Source organism: Balaenoptera musculus, chromosome 1, assembly GCF_009873245.2.
Source record: "Balaenoptera musculus isolate JJ_BM4_2016_0621 chromosome 1, mBalMus1.pri.v3, whole genome shotgun sequence".
NCBI classification, from domain to species: Eukaryota; Metazoa; Chordata; class Mammalia; order Artiodactyla; family Balaenopteridae; genus Balaenoptera; species Balaenoptera musculus.
In genome coordinates this window covers 137,424,041-137,441,113 of record NC_045785.1, presented here as the reverse complement: position 1 = coordinate 137,441,113, position 17,073 = coordinate 137,424,041, and the positions used below count along the sequence as shown (strand labels likewise).

At 42.4% G+C, this 17,073-nt stretch overlaps 2 protein-coding genes across 2 annotated transcripts in view; both read left to right on the top strand.

Annotated features, from left to right (window-relative positions):
- Window positions 1-414: 414 nt before the first annotated feature.
- On the top strand, window positions 415-1,188 carry LOC118880253 (transmembrane epididymal protein 1-like). The gene has a single exon (XM_036823851.1). It carries the CDS (start codon window positions 415-417, stop codon window positions 1,186-1,188), a length of 774 nt encoding a protein of 257 aa, XP_036679746.1.
- Window positions 1,189-9,577: 8,389 nt separating this feature from the next.
- LOC118880186 (regulator of G-protein signaling protein-like) overlaps window positions 9,578-17,073 on the top strand; it is a 37,681-nt gene continuing 30,185 nt past the window's right edge. Inside the window, 3 exon segments of the mRNA XM_036823727.1 lie at window positions 9,578-9,590; window positions 12,454-12,536; window positions 16,375-16,449. Coding sequence (XP_036679622.1) covers window positions 9,578-9,590; window positions 12,454-12,536; window positions 16,375-16,449 — 171 coding nt within the window.

The following is a 17,073-nucleotide window of genomic DNA, read 5'->3' as shown; positions in this document are numbered from 1 at the left end:
TGTGTGTTCTCTTGCTGTCTCTGAGTACTTGCTTATGTTCTGTGAATTTGGGAGGGAAGTAAGGAAGGTAGAAATGGGGACAAGGGGGAGGAGAGGCAATGGAGGGCCTATGGCATTGTCTCTGAAAAGGAGAGACGCTCAAGCATTGTGCTGGTGAATATGCTTATTTCTTCATCTGGCAATGGTTGGTTAGCTATCAATGAACCAGAGCAGAAGACCAGAATGGAAACCATGACACCCACCCAAAAAAAAGTTTGGGTTTTCTCCAAAACCCTTTTCCTTCTGTATGTGGATGCAATGAGCTGAATAGAGAATATAAGTAGACGTCAAGAACCCCCCTCCACACTCTAGAGCCTGACGTGGCCACTCCAGAGCCTCTTGCCTCTGCCAGTGCTCAGACCTACCTTCAGTCTCATGGGAGGCTTTGAGGGTCATCTGTACTCAGAACTATCTCTCTTCTTCTATGGACTTTATCACGCACGACTCGTCTCCAGGGCCTTGATATGCAACTACCCCGTCCAGTATCTGCCACGCCGTCCCTGGAGCAAAGGAAGATGGGCGAGGCTGCAGCAAATATATTGTGTGGGACTGGCGAAGATATTGAGCTCCTTCATTTTAGTAGCCCAAGAACTGCATAACATTCAAGGGCAGTTTGTACTGATCAGCAAGATATATCACCAGAGAAACTTTTTGTACCACAAACAGTGGCAACATCTCACTCTCTACACGACCTTCTTCCTGAGTGGGTGTGTAGATGTGGTGAGCCAGAACCTGCTGCCCCAGAGGTCTCCTGCCCTGGAACAAGGCACCCAAGCCCTGGGCATGTTTCTGATTCTGCCCCTGATGGTGTCTCACTTGCAGGACTCAGAAGGAGTGGAGCTGCGGTGTCACGTCCTGCTCATCCAGGCCTTGTTCCTGCTGCTGCTGGTGGTGATCGCAGAGCTGTGGGCTCCCAACGTGCGGCAGCTCTGGGTGATGAAGGCCTTTTTCTATATGATTATAGGCTCTTGGCTCATCCAGATAGGCTTTATGCTGTACAAACCAATCTCTGGCCATAAATGGATGGATGATGACAAAAATGATATTTTATTTGTCACCATCTTCTTCTGCTGGCATGTGGCTTCCCTTGCCATTTTGATGATCTGGATCTATGGTGTCTCCTTTTTGTGGTATTGTTACATTTGCTGATGTCTGAACCGGGTGAGCCCGGAAGGGTACCTCTCACCTGCACATTCTGGAACAACTGGAGGAGAAGTTGTGGGGCGAGGAACTGTCAGAGAGGGAGACCAAGTGTCTTTCCTTCAGAGGTGCCACCGAGGCAGCTCACTCTGCTGGGAGGGGCATACAGCTCTCTCCTCTGTTGGCTTCTTTCAGTCTTGTTTGCTAAGCAGTGAGCAGAGAAAAGGCAAATGAACCCAGGAGGCATGTTACTAGGACCTTCACTTTCAACTCCCCAAGTATTTCCCCCATCTCCCCTCGACTCGCCTCAGCTCCAGCCAAAGCAATCTGCTTGCCCTGCTCCTCTCTGCATTCCTCACCCACCACCCCAACCCAGTAGAAAGTGAAAATAAATGCACTATAATGTGCCTTTGGGTTTTTATAAATGTCCCTCACCCACCACATAGAGTACCTACCACTAGTCACTGACATTTAGTAACTATAATGATTTACAGTCTTTGGTGCAGCATAATATTTTACCCATCATAATAACCACCTCCTCATCCTTTTTCTTTCTGGATCGCTTCAATACTCATACTAAATCTGAACTGTTATTTTGACCATCTAGAACTCAGAGAACTGTTATTGAGGTCTTTCTTTTGATTACTTTATGGTTTATCAAACAGAAAGTCAGATACCTTTTTTTTTCAGCTTTGTTGAGGTGTACTTAATATATAAAAAAATTGGACATAAGTTACACATTTTGATGAGTTTCGGCATAAATATATTGTGATACCGTCACCACAATCCTTAAAGGCAATTTCCTCTTCAGGGTCTAGAAGAACAGAGCAGCAACCTGCACACAGTTAGGGCTCAAAAGTGTTTGTCTGCTTCCAGAATTTCTCCAGCCCCTTCTCGCCAAGTGTAGTGTCTGTCAGATTCTTCTACCTGGGTAGATCAACCCATTGCTGTGTACACACCTCAACGAAGTTCCAAATAAGACTCACCTGCACCCAATCTTTTCTGGTTCTCATATAAAATAAAATCCAATGGCTTAGGGCTGAGTCAAGATGGCAGACTAGGAGGACACGGAGTTTGACCCTGCTCACAACTAGGGCATCTACCAGGCACTGGTGGGGGACCACTGACACTTAAGGGGACAGGAGGAAACCCCAAGCCACCCACTAGGATGTTTAGGGGAGGGAGTGGGGAGGAGAAGTGGAGGTGGGATGGGACCAGTGTCCCTGAGGGGTGACTGGGGGAGGGTAGGGTTTCCCACACCCAGAGGGGCCCACCCACGGTGAGGTTGTCAAGAGGGATGGGGAGAGATCCTCGGGGGATCGGAGGATTGGAAGGGAACGCGGCCAGCATTTCCCCTGTCCACTTAGGCCCCAGGGAGCTTGCTGAGGTCCCAGGCCTGATCCTCTGCCCTCCGAGGCCCCTTCTGGCTGCATGGGTCCTAAGGGTGTGGGAGGGTGGGAGGCGGGGAGGGAAAGTAGATGCTGGATGCGAGCAGTGCCCCTGAGGGGCAGCTGGGTGAGGTGAGGGGTTCCCACGCTCAGGAGAGGCCCACCCACAGTGAGAGGATCAATGAGGATGGGGAGGGACCCTCAGGAGATCGGAAGATCAGAAGGGAATGCGGCCAGTGTTTCCCCTGCCCAATTGGGCTGCAGGGAGCCTGCTGAGGTCCCAGGCCTAATCCTCTACCCTCCAAGGCTCCCTCTAGCCACGCTGAGCCTAAGCTCCACACCCACACCCCCACCCAGGTCTTTACCTCCAAACTCGGCGCTCCGAGACTCCCTCCCACCATGCTGCCTTTTCCAGCTGCGCATGTCCTCAGTCTAGACCCCGCCCCCGCCTAAACCCCACCCCCACCTAGACCCCGCCCCCAAAGCCATGTGTAAAATAGCTAGTGGAAACAGGCTGTATAGCACAGGGAGATCAGCTCAGTGCTCTGTGATGACCTAGATGGGTGGATGGGAGGGGAGGGAGGTCCAAAAGGGAAGGAATATATATATATATATATCTGATATTCTTCATTGTACAGCAGAAACTAACACAACATTGGAAAGCAATTATACTCCAATAAAAAATCCAATGGCTTGTTTATTCTGCATATTTTTCTTTTTAATCCTCACTACTATTCTATGAGGTAGACTTATAGATGATAACCTAAAACTCAAAAGTCTTAACAAAGTGGCTTAATGGAGGTAGACATTTAGCCATGTCACATAATGCTATAGCTGCGAGTCAAAGGGAATGGAATTCTGTGCGGGTAGAGTTAAAGTATTGGGGGCTTGCAAAAGAATGTCTTTATGCCACCCGTTCTGCTTTTCTCCCTGCTGTCCCCAGGATGTGGAGAATCTAAGCTTCCCTACTTGCGGTCACGGCTAAAATATTTATGCTTAGAACAGAGTGAGGCTGGGACAAGGATTCTAGAGAGCCATTATCCTTCTAGTTTCCCCCTTGCTTCTAGTTCCTAGGAAAACAAGATGTAACCCTTTTCCTTTGGTTCTGGCGCTATTCTTCCTTGTTAATTTTCTTGTTCAAAAGTTAAGGTGTAGCAGGGGTAAATTGTTGTCTGGCTGTTAAGAGCCTCTACTCTCTGGTTTTGGGAACCTGTGAGCATTCTGACGATTGCAAAGGAGGGAGGTACTTCCCAGTGTTATTTACAGGGGGCTCAGCAGTGTCTCAGGATGCAGGCTGGCATGCATGTGCTCAAAGCCCAGTGTGTGAGCAGCGGGCAGCTCTCCATGGGAGGCTTACACCTTGCACCAGTGGGATGATCAGGAAATGATGCTGTCCACAGGACAGGAGCCATGGTCCCCGGGGTGGAAATAAAATATTCCCCAGACATTAGTTCAGCTTCTGTGCTTCTCCTTGCTCCTGGTGACCGTGGAGCTCTGCACTTTCCGCTGGAGGTTCTACTCTGTTCCTGGTTGTCACCTCTGGGTCCCATCCCCTTGTTTCTTACCCACAACCTTGGGTATCTTTTCACGCCTTGCCCAGCCTTGCAGCTCCTCCTTCCTGTGGCCTCGTTCAACTCCTCTAGTGCCTTGAGTTTGGGATGGCAGGGAGTCTGGTTTTCCTCTATATTCGTTCCTAGTGATTTGACAAAACTCTGTTTTCTACTTCATTCAGGCCTCCTTTTCTTCATATTAAAAGCATATTTTCGATTTTTTTTTAACCAAAAAATTGACTTTTTTTTTTTTGGTATTACAATCTGACCTCATCTTGAGGCAATGTCTTTCACTAATAGGGAGAAAAGTTATATACACGGGCAGAAAAGAACAGACAAAATATTACTATTTTAAGGTATTTTCTCTCTACAAAATAAAAGTTGAAGAGATACCTAAGCCACTTTTTGACAGATCTGTCTTGCTTGAGTACTTTTGAGATCAGATACTGATGAGCTCATCTCTTGTAGTAAATTAATGCCTCAAAATATTATTATGTCTCACAATGTGTACCTTTGAGGTAAAATAATAAATAGTAGCAGGGACCTTCAAAGCCACAAAGGATTATTACTGAGGCCTGATATCATGGTGGAATGGGCAGGGCTGCTGTTTGGGTGATAAGGAACTTTCTGCATTCCTCATATCACAGTAGGTATGAGCACTCTGACAGTAATCCTAATGACGCTGGAATGTAAAATCAACTGAAGAGAAATCTGGGAAAAAAAGAAAACTAAAAAAACCCAAACAGAATTCTGGAGACAAAGGTGTAATCTTTACCACCATCCACCAGAGGGCACCATCTTTGCATGAGCTGGGAAAGGGCCCTTGCTCTCCATTTGTTCTGAGGTATCAATTTTAAAAGAAACGAGTGAAGGATGAAGAGGAAGGTAGAAAAATACATAAGCAAGTGTTTTCTAAGCATCTAGTAAGCATAATGAAGGTCTGTTTGTTTCCTATTAAACTTAGATGTGTGGACATGAATAAGTGTAAAATGCAGCTAATAGGTATAGAGTATATATGTATAGATCTATATACATAGATACATAGATGGATATATAGATATATAGATAGATATAGAGATACAGATAGCTGTATATACATAAATATATAGATATATATGTTTGTGTGTCTCAAAAACACAGCAGTGTCAAAACGCTTGAGCTAAAATGGCTGTTTTTTAGCAACTCTATAAAAGTCATCAAAATGCTCATTTAGCTCATCACATAGGCATACAGTAAATAGTTGGTGAATGAGTAAATAAAACATCTAGTACAGGTGTAACATGGATGAAATGTCGATTTAATTCTGATCTGGGTTTTGAGGGATACGCAGGAGTTTGTTAGAGGAGTTCAGGGCAGGCACTCTGAGGTCATACGTTCCTGTACTCATAAGCCCAGCAGTGCAGTTCCAGTGATGGGATTTCATGGCCCGATGGTACCAGAGAAAACTCTTGAGTTCCTGCCCCCTAGGAAGGGTGGCTAAGGAAGAGCCACACAAATTGTTTTATGGAAAGCTCGTTAATTTGCATTTCAGGTGAAAGGTAGAAGATTATTAATGGGCTCTTCCAATGGAGCACGGTGCCAACAACAAAATGCTTGCAACTGCTTGTGTTATAATCAATATTCAATATATTATGGTACACATTTATAAACTAATTTTTAAGCTTTTAAACTTGGCATATGGAATTACTTTTAAATGTAATTTTATTTTAAATTGTTTTCACTTTTTCCTCATTTTTCAGTAAAATCATACATTTGATAAATCAAATTTTCCTAAACAGATACCACTTCCATATTTTGTTAACTAAAATTCCTTATGCATTTCATATTATGAGCTGAAAATATGATTTTAAAAAATGCTTCACATACCTAACAAGGCAGATTTACAAACCTAACAAACAAGTTTCTCCTAAGAACTTAAAAAGGCTCTTGTAAATTTAATGTCAGATTTTAAAATGCAAAACAAAATTTAAGCATTTTATTGTATAAGAAACAACATACACAAAATAGCACACATTTTTTAAAAGTACAATATATTTGCATGTGTGTCTTGATGTTTCATGTGTTCCAAGATGAGTTTGTAGCCTACAATGTTTCTTCAATCATCAATTACCTCATTCATTAATCAGTGTAACACACATATGCACACATCTTAAGACAATTCAGGGTGAAGCTCTGAATAATTTAATAATCATATTTTATTCCTTAGATTATCACTTCCTTTGGAAAAGAGAGATCATAACCTGGGCAAAGGAAATTCTTTTAGTTCTCTTCCTAGACGAGTGGCCTATACAGCACTGGTATATACCCACATTCCTTAAGACACTATTCTTTTAGAGTTGTCTTCAATGAAGATATGTGAAACCAGCTTCTCCTCCTAATCACTGCCCCACTATCTTCCCCGAAGCTCAAAGAGGCTGACTACTGGAGCTATTAGCAACCAAATGGAGTGTTGTCACCCCAATAATAGCAAGGACTAAAAGCCAAAAACGCTAGCTAGAGGTTTGAATTACATGATGGTTAGATCCCTGACCTTTCAAGACCTTCTAGTTCCCAAAGTGAAAGGGTCCCAGATGTCTCCCGAAATTGTGTGATGATAAGAATCACCTGGGGTGCTTGGTTAACACATACATTACCAGGTCCCTGCTCTGACAACTCTAGCTTAGAAGAGCCTGGGGGAGGCTCAAGGGTATTGTATATTTTACAAGTGCCCCAGATGATTATTATTATATATATAAATATATTTATATATAATAATATATATTGTTATTTAAAATATATTGTTATTTTAAAAAATTATACCTAACTTCACATCTCAGCTTTACCACTTACCAGTTGTGTGTTGGAGCAGATCTAGTGTGCAATGATTTCCCAAAGCTCTGGGCATCTCCGTTACTCCAGTGCACACTTACCCTGGAAATGGCAGCAGATCTCTTTGGCAAAATATAGGAAGAGACTCCCAGGAAATACTTGCAAAAATATCGCAAGGTTCTTCCTAAGGGGCAAAATGCTTTCTTTTCATTTAAGAGCTTCTACGTCTGACTCAGGACTGAAAATTTGATGAGGGGCCTGGAATGCTACATGACGGCTCATTTTTGGTTCATGTTCATATTAATTCATTCACTCAAATATTTATTGAGCACTTCCACGTGACATAAACTGCTCTAGATGTTTGGGATGCATCATTTAAAAAAAGAGTACAAAATTCCTGCCACCATGTAGCTTATGTTCTCAAGTAGAATCTTAGTGAGTCTGCCACACATTGTTTCCAAGGGACCCTATGATCAATAGCCACCACAAAGGATCTGTGGGTTGGATCATTCTGATATCCATACACCATCGCTGCTATTATATCCACGTATAATTTGGTGGTTAGCACCACCTCCCATTGCAATCAAAGGTAATTTTCAACTACAGCATCTTCTTTCAGCCTTTGTGGACATCTCCACTGGGCCACTACTGCTGGCACCATCACCAATGAGCCTTTGCTGTAATAAGCACCACCATGCATAATCTCCCATTGCCCCTGAGCTTTTTTCTTTTACTATTTAAAATTATTATAATTATTATTGTTTATTGGAGTATAACTGCTTTGAGTCACCCCTTCAAGATGAAGAGTTCTGGATGGAGGATCTGACTGCTGAGTCTAGGACAGGTGCCCGTGTCCTTGCGGCCAGGACAGGAGAGGGACCGTCTGGTCCCTCTGGCAGGAGACAGTCCCTCCAAGACTCACACAATTTTTCATCCTAAGTAAGAAGGATGGTCAGAGACTGAGTGACCAAAACAAAGCTACACAAAATGCTAATAAATGCACTTGCCCCTGACCCACTCAGTGTTCAGGATCCTCTTTGGGCTAATTTACAGGTATCCTGGGACAGTGTAAGGAGGGATCTAAATGTGGCCAATCAGACCCAGACCCGGGACTACCCAAAATCATTTGCCTCTCCTTCAAGTGAACAAGAACTTAGTCTTCAAACCCATTTGAAGGCAATAAAAAATGAGTAACAAAAGTTAATTTCCACATTAAAATCTTCTGAACACTTGTCTTACAGCAAGCTGTTCTCTGTGAGTAAACTCATGCTGAGTTCCAAATTTCCAACTTGCAACAAATGTTTTAGACCTTGCTAGAAATTACTTCTGCCTCCTTTCTCATCAGTTATTATTGTTCTTCATTTCTAATAAGATTCTTTCTATGTGGATAAAAAGTTTTCTGCTCTTTTCTTTGAGCTGCTCATGACCCCAGAAGTAGGCCTGGCCCAGTTTACAATAGAAAACCATTATACCATCCTGAGAAAAATTAAAATGAAAGAATTATAACTTCTTTCCCATATTTCCTCTTGCTTGCCTCTATTTTTCTGGAGTGATTGGTCTAGATGAATGAGGGATTGATCAGGATTAGAACATTTCTGGTCAAAATTGGTCACAGAAAATCTGCAGTTCTTTTGTGTGCTATGATTTGATGAAAATATTAAATGACTTTGTCTCAGTCTTATGGTAAAATTCCTAGATATGTGGGGTACCTTTTACTAAGTAGCTCCTTTCCATATAGATATTGTTTATGTTTTCCTTTATAACATCTGTGGGAAAGTCTAATTAAACATATAAGGATACACACAAGAAGTGGCAGGAGAAATTATACAGAAAAATACACCATTGTGAGAAAGTCCAAGAGAGTTATTTCTAAGCCCATTAAAATTTGTTTTTCATGTGAAAGGGAGGTTTCATTTACTGGCCCATTTGAAATAACATGGGTTCTTGAATCAAATAGGCAGAGTCCAATATCAGTGTTGCACTTACTATCTTTCATTGAAAAGGAGGTTATGGTAATCCCTATTTTGCATGGCTGAGAATTGAATGAGAATCAAGTATAAACACCTAGTCTAATTCTTCCTCATGGAAGGCATTCAGCTAATGTTTATTCAATCTTTTTTCAAAGCCAGTGGATAGTAACCCACAGCCAACCAGAGGAAACTCTTTGGGAAGGAAGAGAAGGGGTGGAAAACAGCATGGATATTAGGTTGAATTTTCCAGCTTCTCTGAGAGACAAGTCAAGTCATTAAACATTCACTGTGTACCTGTTAAATTTCTAGCAGGATATTGGATCCAAAAGACACGTCAGAAATAAATGAACAGATTCCTACTCCCTCAAAGCATAAAATCAAGTTAAAAAGACAGAACTTAAACTCAGGATCTAGAATTAGACAACAATTATAAAGAAACTGTCGAACCACACCAAATAGTATGGACTAAAGCCCTAAGTATGGGAAGAGTCTGTATGGTTAAGGGAATCCAGAAGATCAGGTAACATAAAGACTTATTTTCAGATTGAGGTCTCTACCACAGGTATAGAATCTGGAACCCCAAGGAGAAGGTGTCATTGTGCATTCATAAGGAGCAGGGTTCTGTTGACTGGGGGCTAATTCTGCTCCTAATCAATCACAGTGGCAGGAAGAGCAAGGCAACATGAGCAATGCTGGTGAGTCTCTGAGAGGGATGTCTCTGCAGCTTTGAGCCCCCCAAATAAGGCAAACCACTCACCTTCATGGTCGTTAACAGGAATGAGTCATTCAGGGACACCACATGTAGATTTTATGTTATTCATACCAGTTGTTTTTCCTCTCTCTTCTCCCCTTCACCCACCTTATGCCACCACATCTTTTAGGATCAGATAGAGTCTCATTCATAAGATAACTAAGGCAACTAGGAGGGATAACTAAGAGGGAAGAATTAAAATGTATATTGGGCCATTGTGTGTCATACTGCCTCCAGGGAGAAGGCTAGCATGAGGTTTGGGGTTATCCAACAATTTCTTTGTTACCACATCAGTATCACTATTGTGTGGAACGAATGTTGAAAGCCTGCTCAGATTATAATGAAGTTGGAAGGCAAAACAGGTGAGAATGGAAAAACAAGAATGGAGAAATAGGACAGGGAAGTGGAGGATGTGGAGAGCCTTGTTCCTATATCCCGTGAAGACTGTATTGTTAATACCAAGCACTGTCACAGTCAAGCCCCTTGTCACCAACAGTATGTGTGACTATAGAAAACAATCGATTGAGAAATTTATCCAAAACCTTGCTTTCCTGCACTCAGATCGTCTCAATAATCTTATGCAGCAAATCCATGCCAGGATTTATGAATAACAACAAATGAACAAAAGTCCAAACGATTGAAGATCTTTTCTTGAAAGAACAATTCATTCAACATTTACAGAACTTAGACACTGTGCAAACACTCTTACTGTCTAGAGGAAGAAAGATGAAAAGACAAAAGTCCCTCCTCTCATGGAGCTAAGTCTGTCGAGGAAGACTGTTGAGGAATACTCCTCCACTGCATAGGGGAGTATTGAGAGAGAGAGAGAGAGAGAGAGAGAGAGAGAGAGAGAAACAGAGCAACAGAAATCAAAGATGGTGTTCAAATTTCTGGTTTAGACAATTGGATGGTGGTTCCAGTAACTGAGACTGGGAAAACAGGAAAAGGAGAAGGTTGGGAAGGAAAATGATCAGATCAGCTTTGAAAACATTGAGATGAAAGTGCTTGACGGGTGTCCATGTGGATATGTCCCATAACTCATTGGATATTTAAAACTAGAGCCAAAGAAAGAAGTCTGGACTGAGAACATAGATTTTGAAATTATCCATGTGGAATAGATTAATTAAATCAGGGAATTCTCATAAAAAGATGAGCAGAGGGCTGAGGAGGAGGAAGATAGAAAAAAACACATAAATCTTTACAACACTAGGTAGCAAAAGAAAAAGACATCTATGGATCAGAGGGCAAGAACGGGCATCAGTTCTGTTACAATCGTGTTTGATTGTCTGGGTTTCTATTTCTATTTCTATTATTAGAAGACAATAACCACCAAAGTGTCATTAGGAAAAGTAATGAAGGGGATTGTTTAGTTTTCTTATGTTATTACAACTTCCCCCTAGTGAAGTGGCATGTACTTTTCTCACCAGACATTTAGCTGGCTGAGAGATAGGACTAGTGTACAGTATTTAAGTTTCTCATTTTATGAGTGTTTTTTTAAATATATATATATAAATTTATTTATTTATTTTTGGCTGCATTGGGTCTTCGTTGCTGTGTGCGGGCTTTCTCTAGTTGCGGCGAGCAGGGGCTACTCTTTGTTGCAGTATGTGGGCTTCTCAATACAGTGGCTTGTCTTGTTGTGGAGCACGGGCTCTAGGCACGCGGCCTTCAGTAGTTGCAGTGCGCGGGCTCAGTAGTTGTGGCTCATGGGCTCTAGAGCACAGGCTCAGTGGTTGTGGCTCACGGGCTTAGTTGCTCCATGGCATGTGGGATCTTCCTGGATCAGGGCTTGAACCAGTGTCCCCTGCATTGGCAGGCAGATTCTTAACCACTGTGCCACCAGGGAAGCCCTATAAGTCTTTCATTATACACTTTAGGTATGATGGAAAAATGCTGGGCCATTGATAGAACAATTAACTTACTGTTTACCAGTTGACATTATACACTAAAAAGCAGGGACAGTGAATTAGAATAAACTTAGAGAGGCCACCTAGTCCACCTGTGGTCTCTATGCTTGGCTTTGAGACAGTCAACATTTATTTCCTTAGATTAACTTGGGAAGCACAATGATCAAGCTTGAGAGAAATAATAAATATGTTGCATTACCAATATATTCAAAAAACCTCTTTTTGGGGCTTTACTTTTGGGCCCAAACCGACAAGTTGAAATTTGACTTGATTTCTGAAAAGTGACTGCACAAATTAAAGATGGTGAAAGCTAACCCCATTTCTGGCCATGCTAATATAACATAGAACATGAGTAATAGTTGTCTTATGCTCCTCGCTGGGAAGGATGTGGAATGCTTGAGTTGTGGGTGCCCCTTCAGCCAATGAGAAGGGAACCAGACAGAAAGGAGGCCATGTGATGAATTATTGAAGAAATGCTTAGCGCCTAGCCAGAGGGGGTGGAGGTAGGCAGAAGGTTGTAATGACTTTGTAAATATGGGATCTTTGTCCATTAAAAGAGGACTTAGATGAATTCAGTCAAGCTTCAGAGGGCAGAGTTTCTACAAACGGAAAGAAGGTAAAGGAAGGCAGTTCACAGTAGGAAAGATCTTACGAAACTATTTTCTCTCTTCATAAATGGAATGGGCAGTCCTGTGAGGTGGGGAGCTCCCCACAGCTGGAAGTGTTTAAGCAGAGCGATGTTGCAGACGAGGGTCCTGGAGAGGGGAGAAATTGAGTTAGATAACCCTAAAAGCCATCATCATGCTGAGACTTACCCTTGTGAAATGATCCATTCAATTGCTTCATTTTCCCATCCTCAAAGCAATCCTGCTTATGAGAGATTTTTTTCTCCCCACATAGAGATAATTGGTTCTACAAATCTTATAATTCTTCAAGAGGATGAAATCTTTGCTGATTTTTTCAACACATTTCTTTCTCTCCTAGTAAGCATTCTCAGACTTAAATCCAAATGTTTCATCAACAGCTGAATAGTGAATCTTACTGAGCTGAGTGCCTTTTTAAAAAAAATTTTATATTATTTATTTTTTCTACAGCAGGTTCTTATTAGTTATCCATTTTATACATATTAGTCTATATATGTCAATCCCAATCTCCCAATTCATCCCACCACCACCACCACCACCACCCGCCACTTTCCTCCCTTGGTGTCTATACGTTTGTTCTCTACATCTGTGTCTCTATTTCTGCCCTGCAAACACGTTCATCTGTATCATTTTTCTAGGTTCCATATATATGCGTTAATGTATGATATTTGTTTTTCTATTTCTGACTTACTTCACTCTGCATGACAGTCTCTAGATTCGTCCACGTCTGTACAAATGACCCAAAATTTTGTTCCTTTTTATGGCTGAGTAATATTCCATTGTATATATGTACCACTTCTTCTTTATCCATTTGTCTGTCGATGGGCATTTAGGTTGCTTCCATGACCTGGCTATTGTAAATAGTGCTGCAATGAACATTGGGGTGCATGTGTCTTTTTGAATTATGGTTTTCTCAGGGTATACGCCCACTAGTGGGATTGCTGGGTTATATGGTAATTCTATTTATAGTTTTTTAAGGAACCTACATACTGTTCCTCATAATGGCTGTATCAATTTACATTCCCACCAACAGTGCAAGAGGATTCCCTTTTCTCCACACCCTCTCAAGCATTTTTTAAAAAATAAACTTATTACCAAATCAAAACTATTTCAATTTGAGCAAATAAATATGAAGTAGAAAATCCTCTAAAATCTCTAGGAGTTCCAATTATTGATATAATGATATCCTAAATCCCCAGCCTCCTTGATCTCCTTTGCCTGTCCACAGTTATCTTTCATCACACACTTTGCTGGTACCCAGCGCTGCAGTGATGGCCGCTCTACACTTGCAAAGCACACCTGGCATTCTCCCACCTCTACGCTTCTCCTTGACTGTGTTCTTAACTTCCATAGTTTCACCCACCAAACTCTTAACCATTTTTCAGATCTCTAGTTAAATCCTGCTCTGCTTAAGGAGATACTACGTCCTCCCAATAGGAACTTATTTCTCCCTGCCTCTGTGCCCCTTGGCACTTTGCAACTCTCTTGTGTTACATGTGTGTATCTCCCCCACTGGACTGTGAAGTTGTGAATTCCTCCAGGACAAGGACCATGGATTATTCACTCTGCTCTACTCCCCTCACCCGGTGTTTGGCAGATAGCAATGGCTGAGTTGTTAACTGGAACCAAATCTATGTATGTTCTCAATCTATGCAACTAAAACAAACCTCAAACATCAAAATATTCTTAAACCCAAACTTACACTAATCCTGCTTCTTTGTTGGTTTAAATATTTGGTTACATCTGAATGCTGGTGCCTTATAAATATTTGCTCATCTCAGTGCACACTTTTCCATGGATGCTACCTGTTAAAACGTGAAATTTCACAAAACTAGGAAAAAACACTATTATTCCACAAACACCTATTGCGTGGTCACTTTGTGCTAGACACTGGGCTTAGTCCTGGGGACACAGATGTTAATGATACCATCTGTATCTTCAAGGAATTCCAGTCTAATGTGAGAGACCAATATTTAAGGTGAGTGCACAAAGGGTTGTGGGTGACATGATTGAAGTCTCTAGGAGGTAGTGGGGTACACTGGAGGAAGAGGCCACTCCTACCTGGAAGAGTCAGAAAGGTGCCAGTGAAGAGGTCACACAAATCAAGCCTGGAAAGAAGACTAGGTATTTGACAATTGGCTGGGGACAAAGATGGGGAGGGAAGGGTGGATAAAGAAGCAAGAGGAAAAGACTGGGGGGTTGAGTATCAAGAGAAGCAGAGGCCTTAGGGACAGAACAGAGTAAGTAAAGACACCATTGAATACATTCCTATGGCACCTTGGGGGAAACTCTAAGTAACTCAGTAAGGCTGAAGAAAAAGTTGTGAGTGGCAGACATAGCCAGAGGTGAGGCGGCACAGCCAGGCCTCCGAGAGCAGGGAGGCCGAGCTTAGGAGTTTGGACATCATTCTGAGGACAATAGAAAATCATCAGAGGTTTAGGTAAAGGAGTGACATGATCAGACTTTCATCTAGGAAAATTATTTCTGCAGAAGTCTGGCCATGGATAGCGCTGTCAGGGGGCCACAGTGGAGGCAGGGAAATTACTCAGGAGATTGTTTCAAGAGTCTAGGTGAGAGGTGATGAGAGTCTAAAGGCAAAATGATGAAGAGGATGGATAAATAGGAGAGATTTTTCACAAAGTGAAATGCAGGACCTATCACTTTGAATGTCAGACAGAGGTGGTAACAAGAAGGGAGGGATCAGGGTAGCAGGCTTGGGTGCCTGGGTGGATGGCGGTGCCAGTGACATGGTAAAAAAGGGAAGGAGGAAAAGGCCTCGAAGAGCAGGTGTTTGGGGGTGATCCTCACTCATACTCCAGCATCTGCCACTGTCTTAACGAAAGGTTTCAGAAGTAACATTAAGGCATTTTAACTAATCCGTTTGTCAACTTAATTATGCAGCCCACAATAATGTTATAGAAATGGCAAATGTAATGTGGGAAGTAGAATCCTGAGAATGTCCTGGTCATTTAGGTAGCTGTGGTCTATTTAGGAAGACAGTGGTATTTCATGTTGAATGCTGCTGTCAATTTACAAATTTCTACCATTTAATTTCCATAATCACCCTGTAAGGTCAACATCACTCCCTCCTTACACATGGGTCTCAGAAGTTAAATGACTTGCCTAAGATCACTTGGCAAATCTGGGGCAGTACTAGAGCTGACCACGTCCTGTGGCTCCAGGTCCAGCATGTTTTCCACATCAGTCTCCTGCCCTGAATGGCACAAATGTCACATGGTGAACATGTTCCCATGCACTACTCCCACAAAATCTCATGATTTCACAGTCCTACCGCACATCCCATAAAGGTAACTTCACATGCCAGGCAGGGCCTGTCTTGTCCAACACTGAGTGCAGAGCAGGGAGGGGTCACTAAGGATTGAGTCTCCTTCATAGACCGATATTTGTGAAGTGCAGGCAACACCATCACCTTCCATCGATACAGCCAAGGAGAAAGGGAAGGGAAGGAGGGGGCTGCCAGTCTCGGGGAGATGGTCAGAATGACGTGATGTGCTGAGAGTTCACTTTAGCCCCTCTGGTTTATCACAAATAATTTAGGGGCACTTTGAGACATTTTGATGCCTACGGTCAGACTGCTAAGCATAGCTATCTGTAAACATAGAAGCCCTTTCACATTAGTCTCAAAACGGCCTAGGTCACAGACCCTTCTCCCTGACAAAAGAGGACAGTAGCCTAGAATTTTCTATCAATTTTGGACACTCTTAATGCCCCCCTAAGTAATTTGTATCTTTAATTCTCACATCCTCTCTTCTCTCTACTTTCTCCAGTTAAAGAATTTAGGCAAATCCAAAGGTATTTCTCTTCATGAAAATGTTTTAAGGCTTTGCTCTAACTTTCGAAGTCCTGTAGAAATGAATAATGCAATACAAAAAATAAATACCTTCTAATGTCATGAGCTTTGGCCTTTGCACACAGGCAAGATAACTCCCAGGTCAGGGCAGGATGGAGCCAAAAGATAAATGAATCTTGCAATTTAATCTTTCTTGGTTGTTTTGCACAAAGCAAGTTGATTCAGTGGAATTAAGTTAAGAATTAATGTCCCTTGAAATAGGAAAGCAATGGAACCTCTCTTCGCCTGTGGCTGCAGATGAACTGTGACATTTTCATGAAGAGAAACTCTAGACCCCGTTGGCTGTTTCTTACCTTTCTTTTGCAGGTCTTTTGTCAGACACCATTTTACACTCTCGAAAATTCACAGTGGAGCTTGTGGCCAGAAATACCCCATGACTTGGTGAGTATGATTCTTGAACGGTGTATGGTTTGGGATGGGGGAAGAGGCAGCTGAATTTGATGTGTGGATTGGGAGAGGGAGAGGGATAGGAGCTCCTGAGGGTGACTATGGAAGAAACTATAAAGCAGGTAAGTAGGACAAACAGCATCAAGCCAGGTAGACATTTCTCCTTTTTGCATTTTTACCACTTGGGCAAGCAACTGCTGGTGAGTTCTTTCCTCTATATTTTAGTCCATGGTTAGCAAAAGGGATTAACTTCTCGTGTCCACTGTGGTCATTTGGTAGTAGATGCTTGGAGCACTGTGTTGAGAGGAACTCTGAGGCCACACCTAAGCCAGAAAGAGTCTGAGACTTGATTGGCGACGCTTGCCATGGGTGTGGGGTAGGCAGTGCATCCCATGGGCCACATGGCAATTATTTGCATAGTAAGGTGTAGCTCAAATCAAGATGACACTCGACAGTTCCTAGTTACTACTTGACCATGAGGCATATCTTTCTCCCAATCTTTTTTTCTCTTTATGTGTTTTTTCCTTGTCCTTGTCCAGTGTCTTTCTCTTCTCCTTTCCCCCCTTCCTGTTCTCCTTTTCCACCCTGTAGACCTTGGACTCATCAACGGCTTCCTCG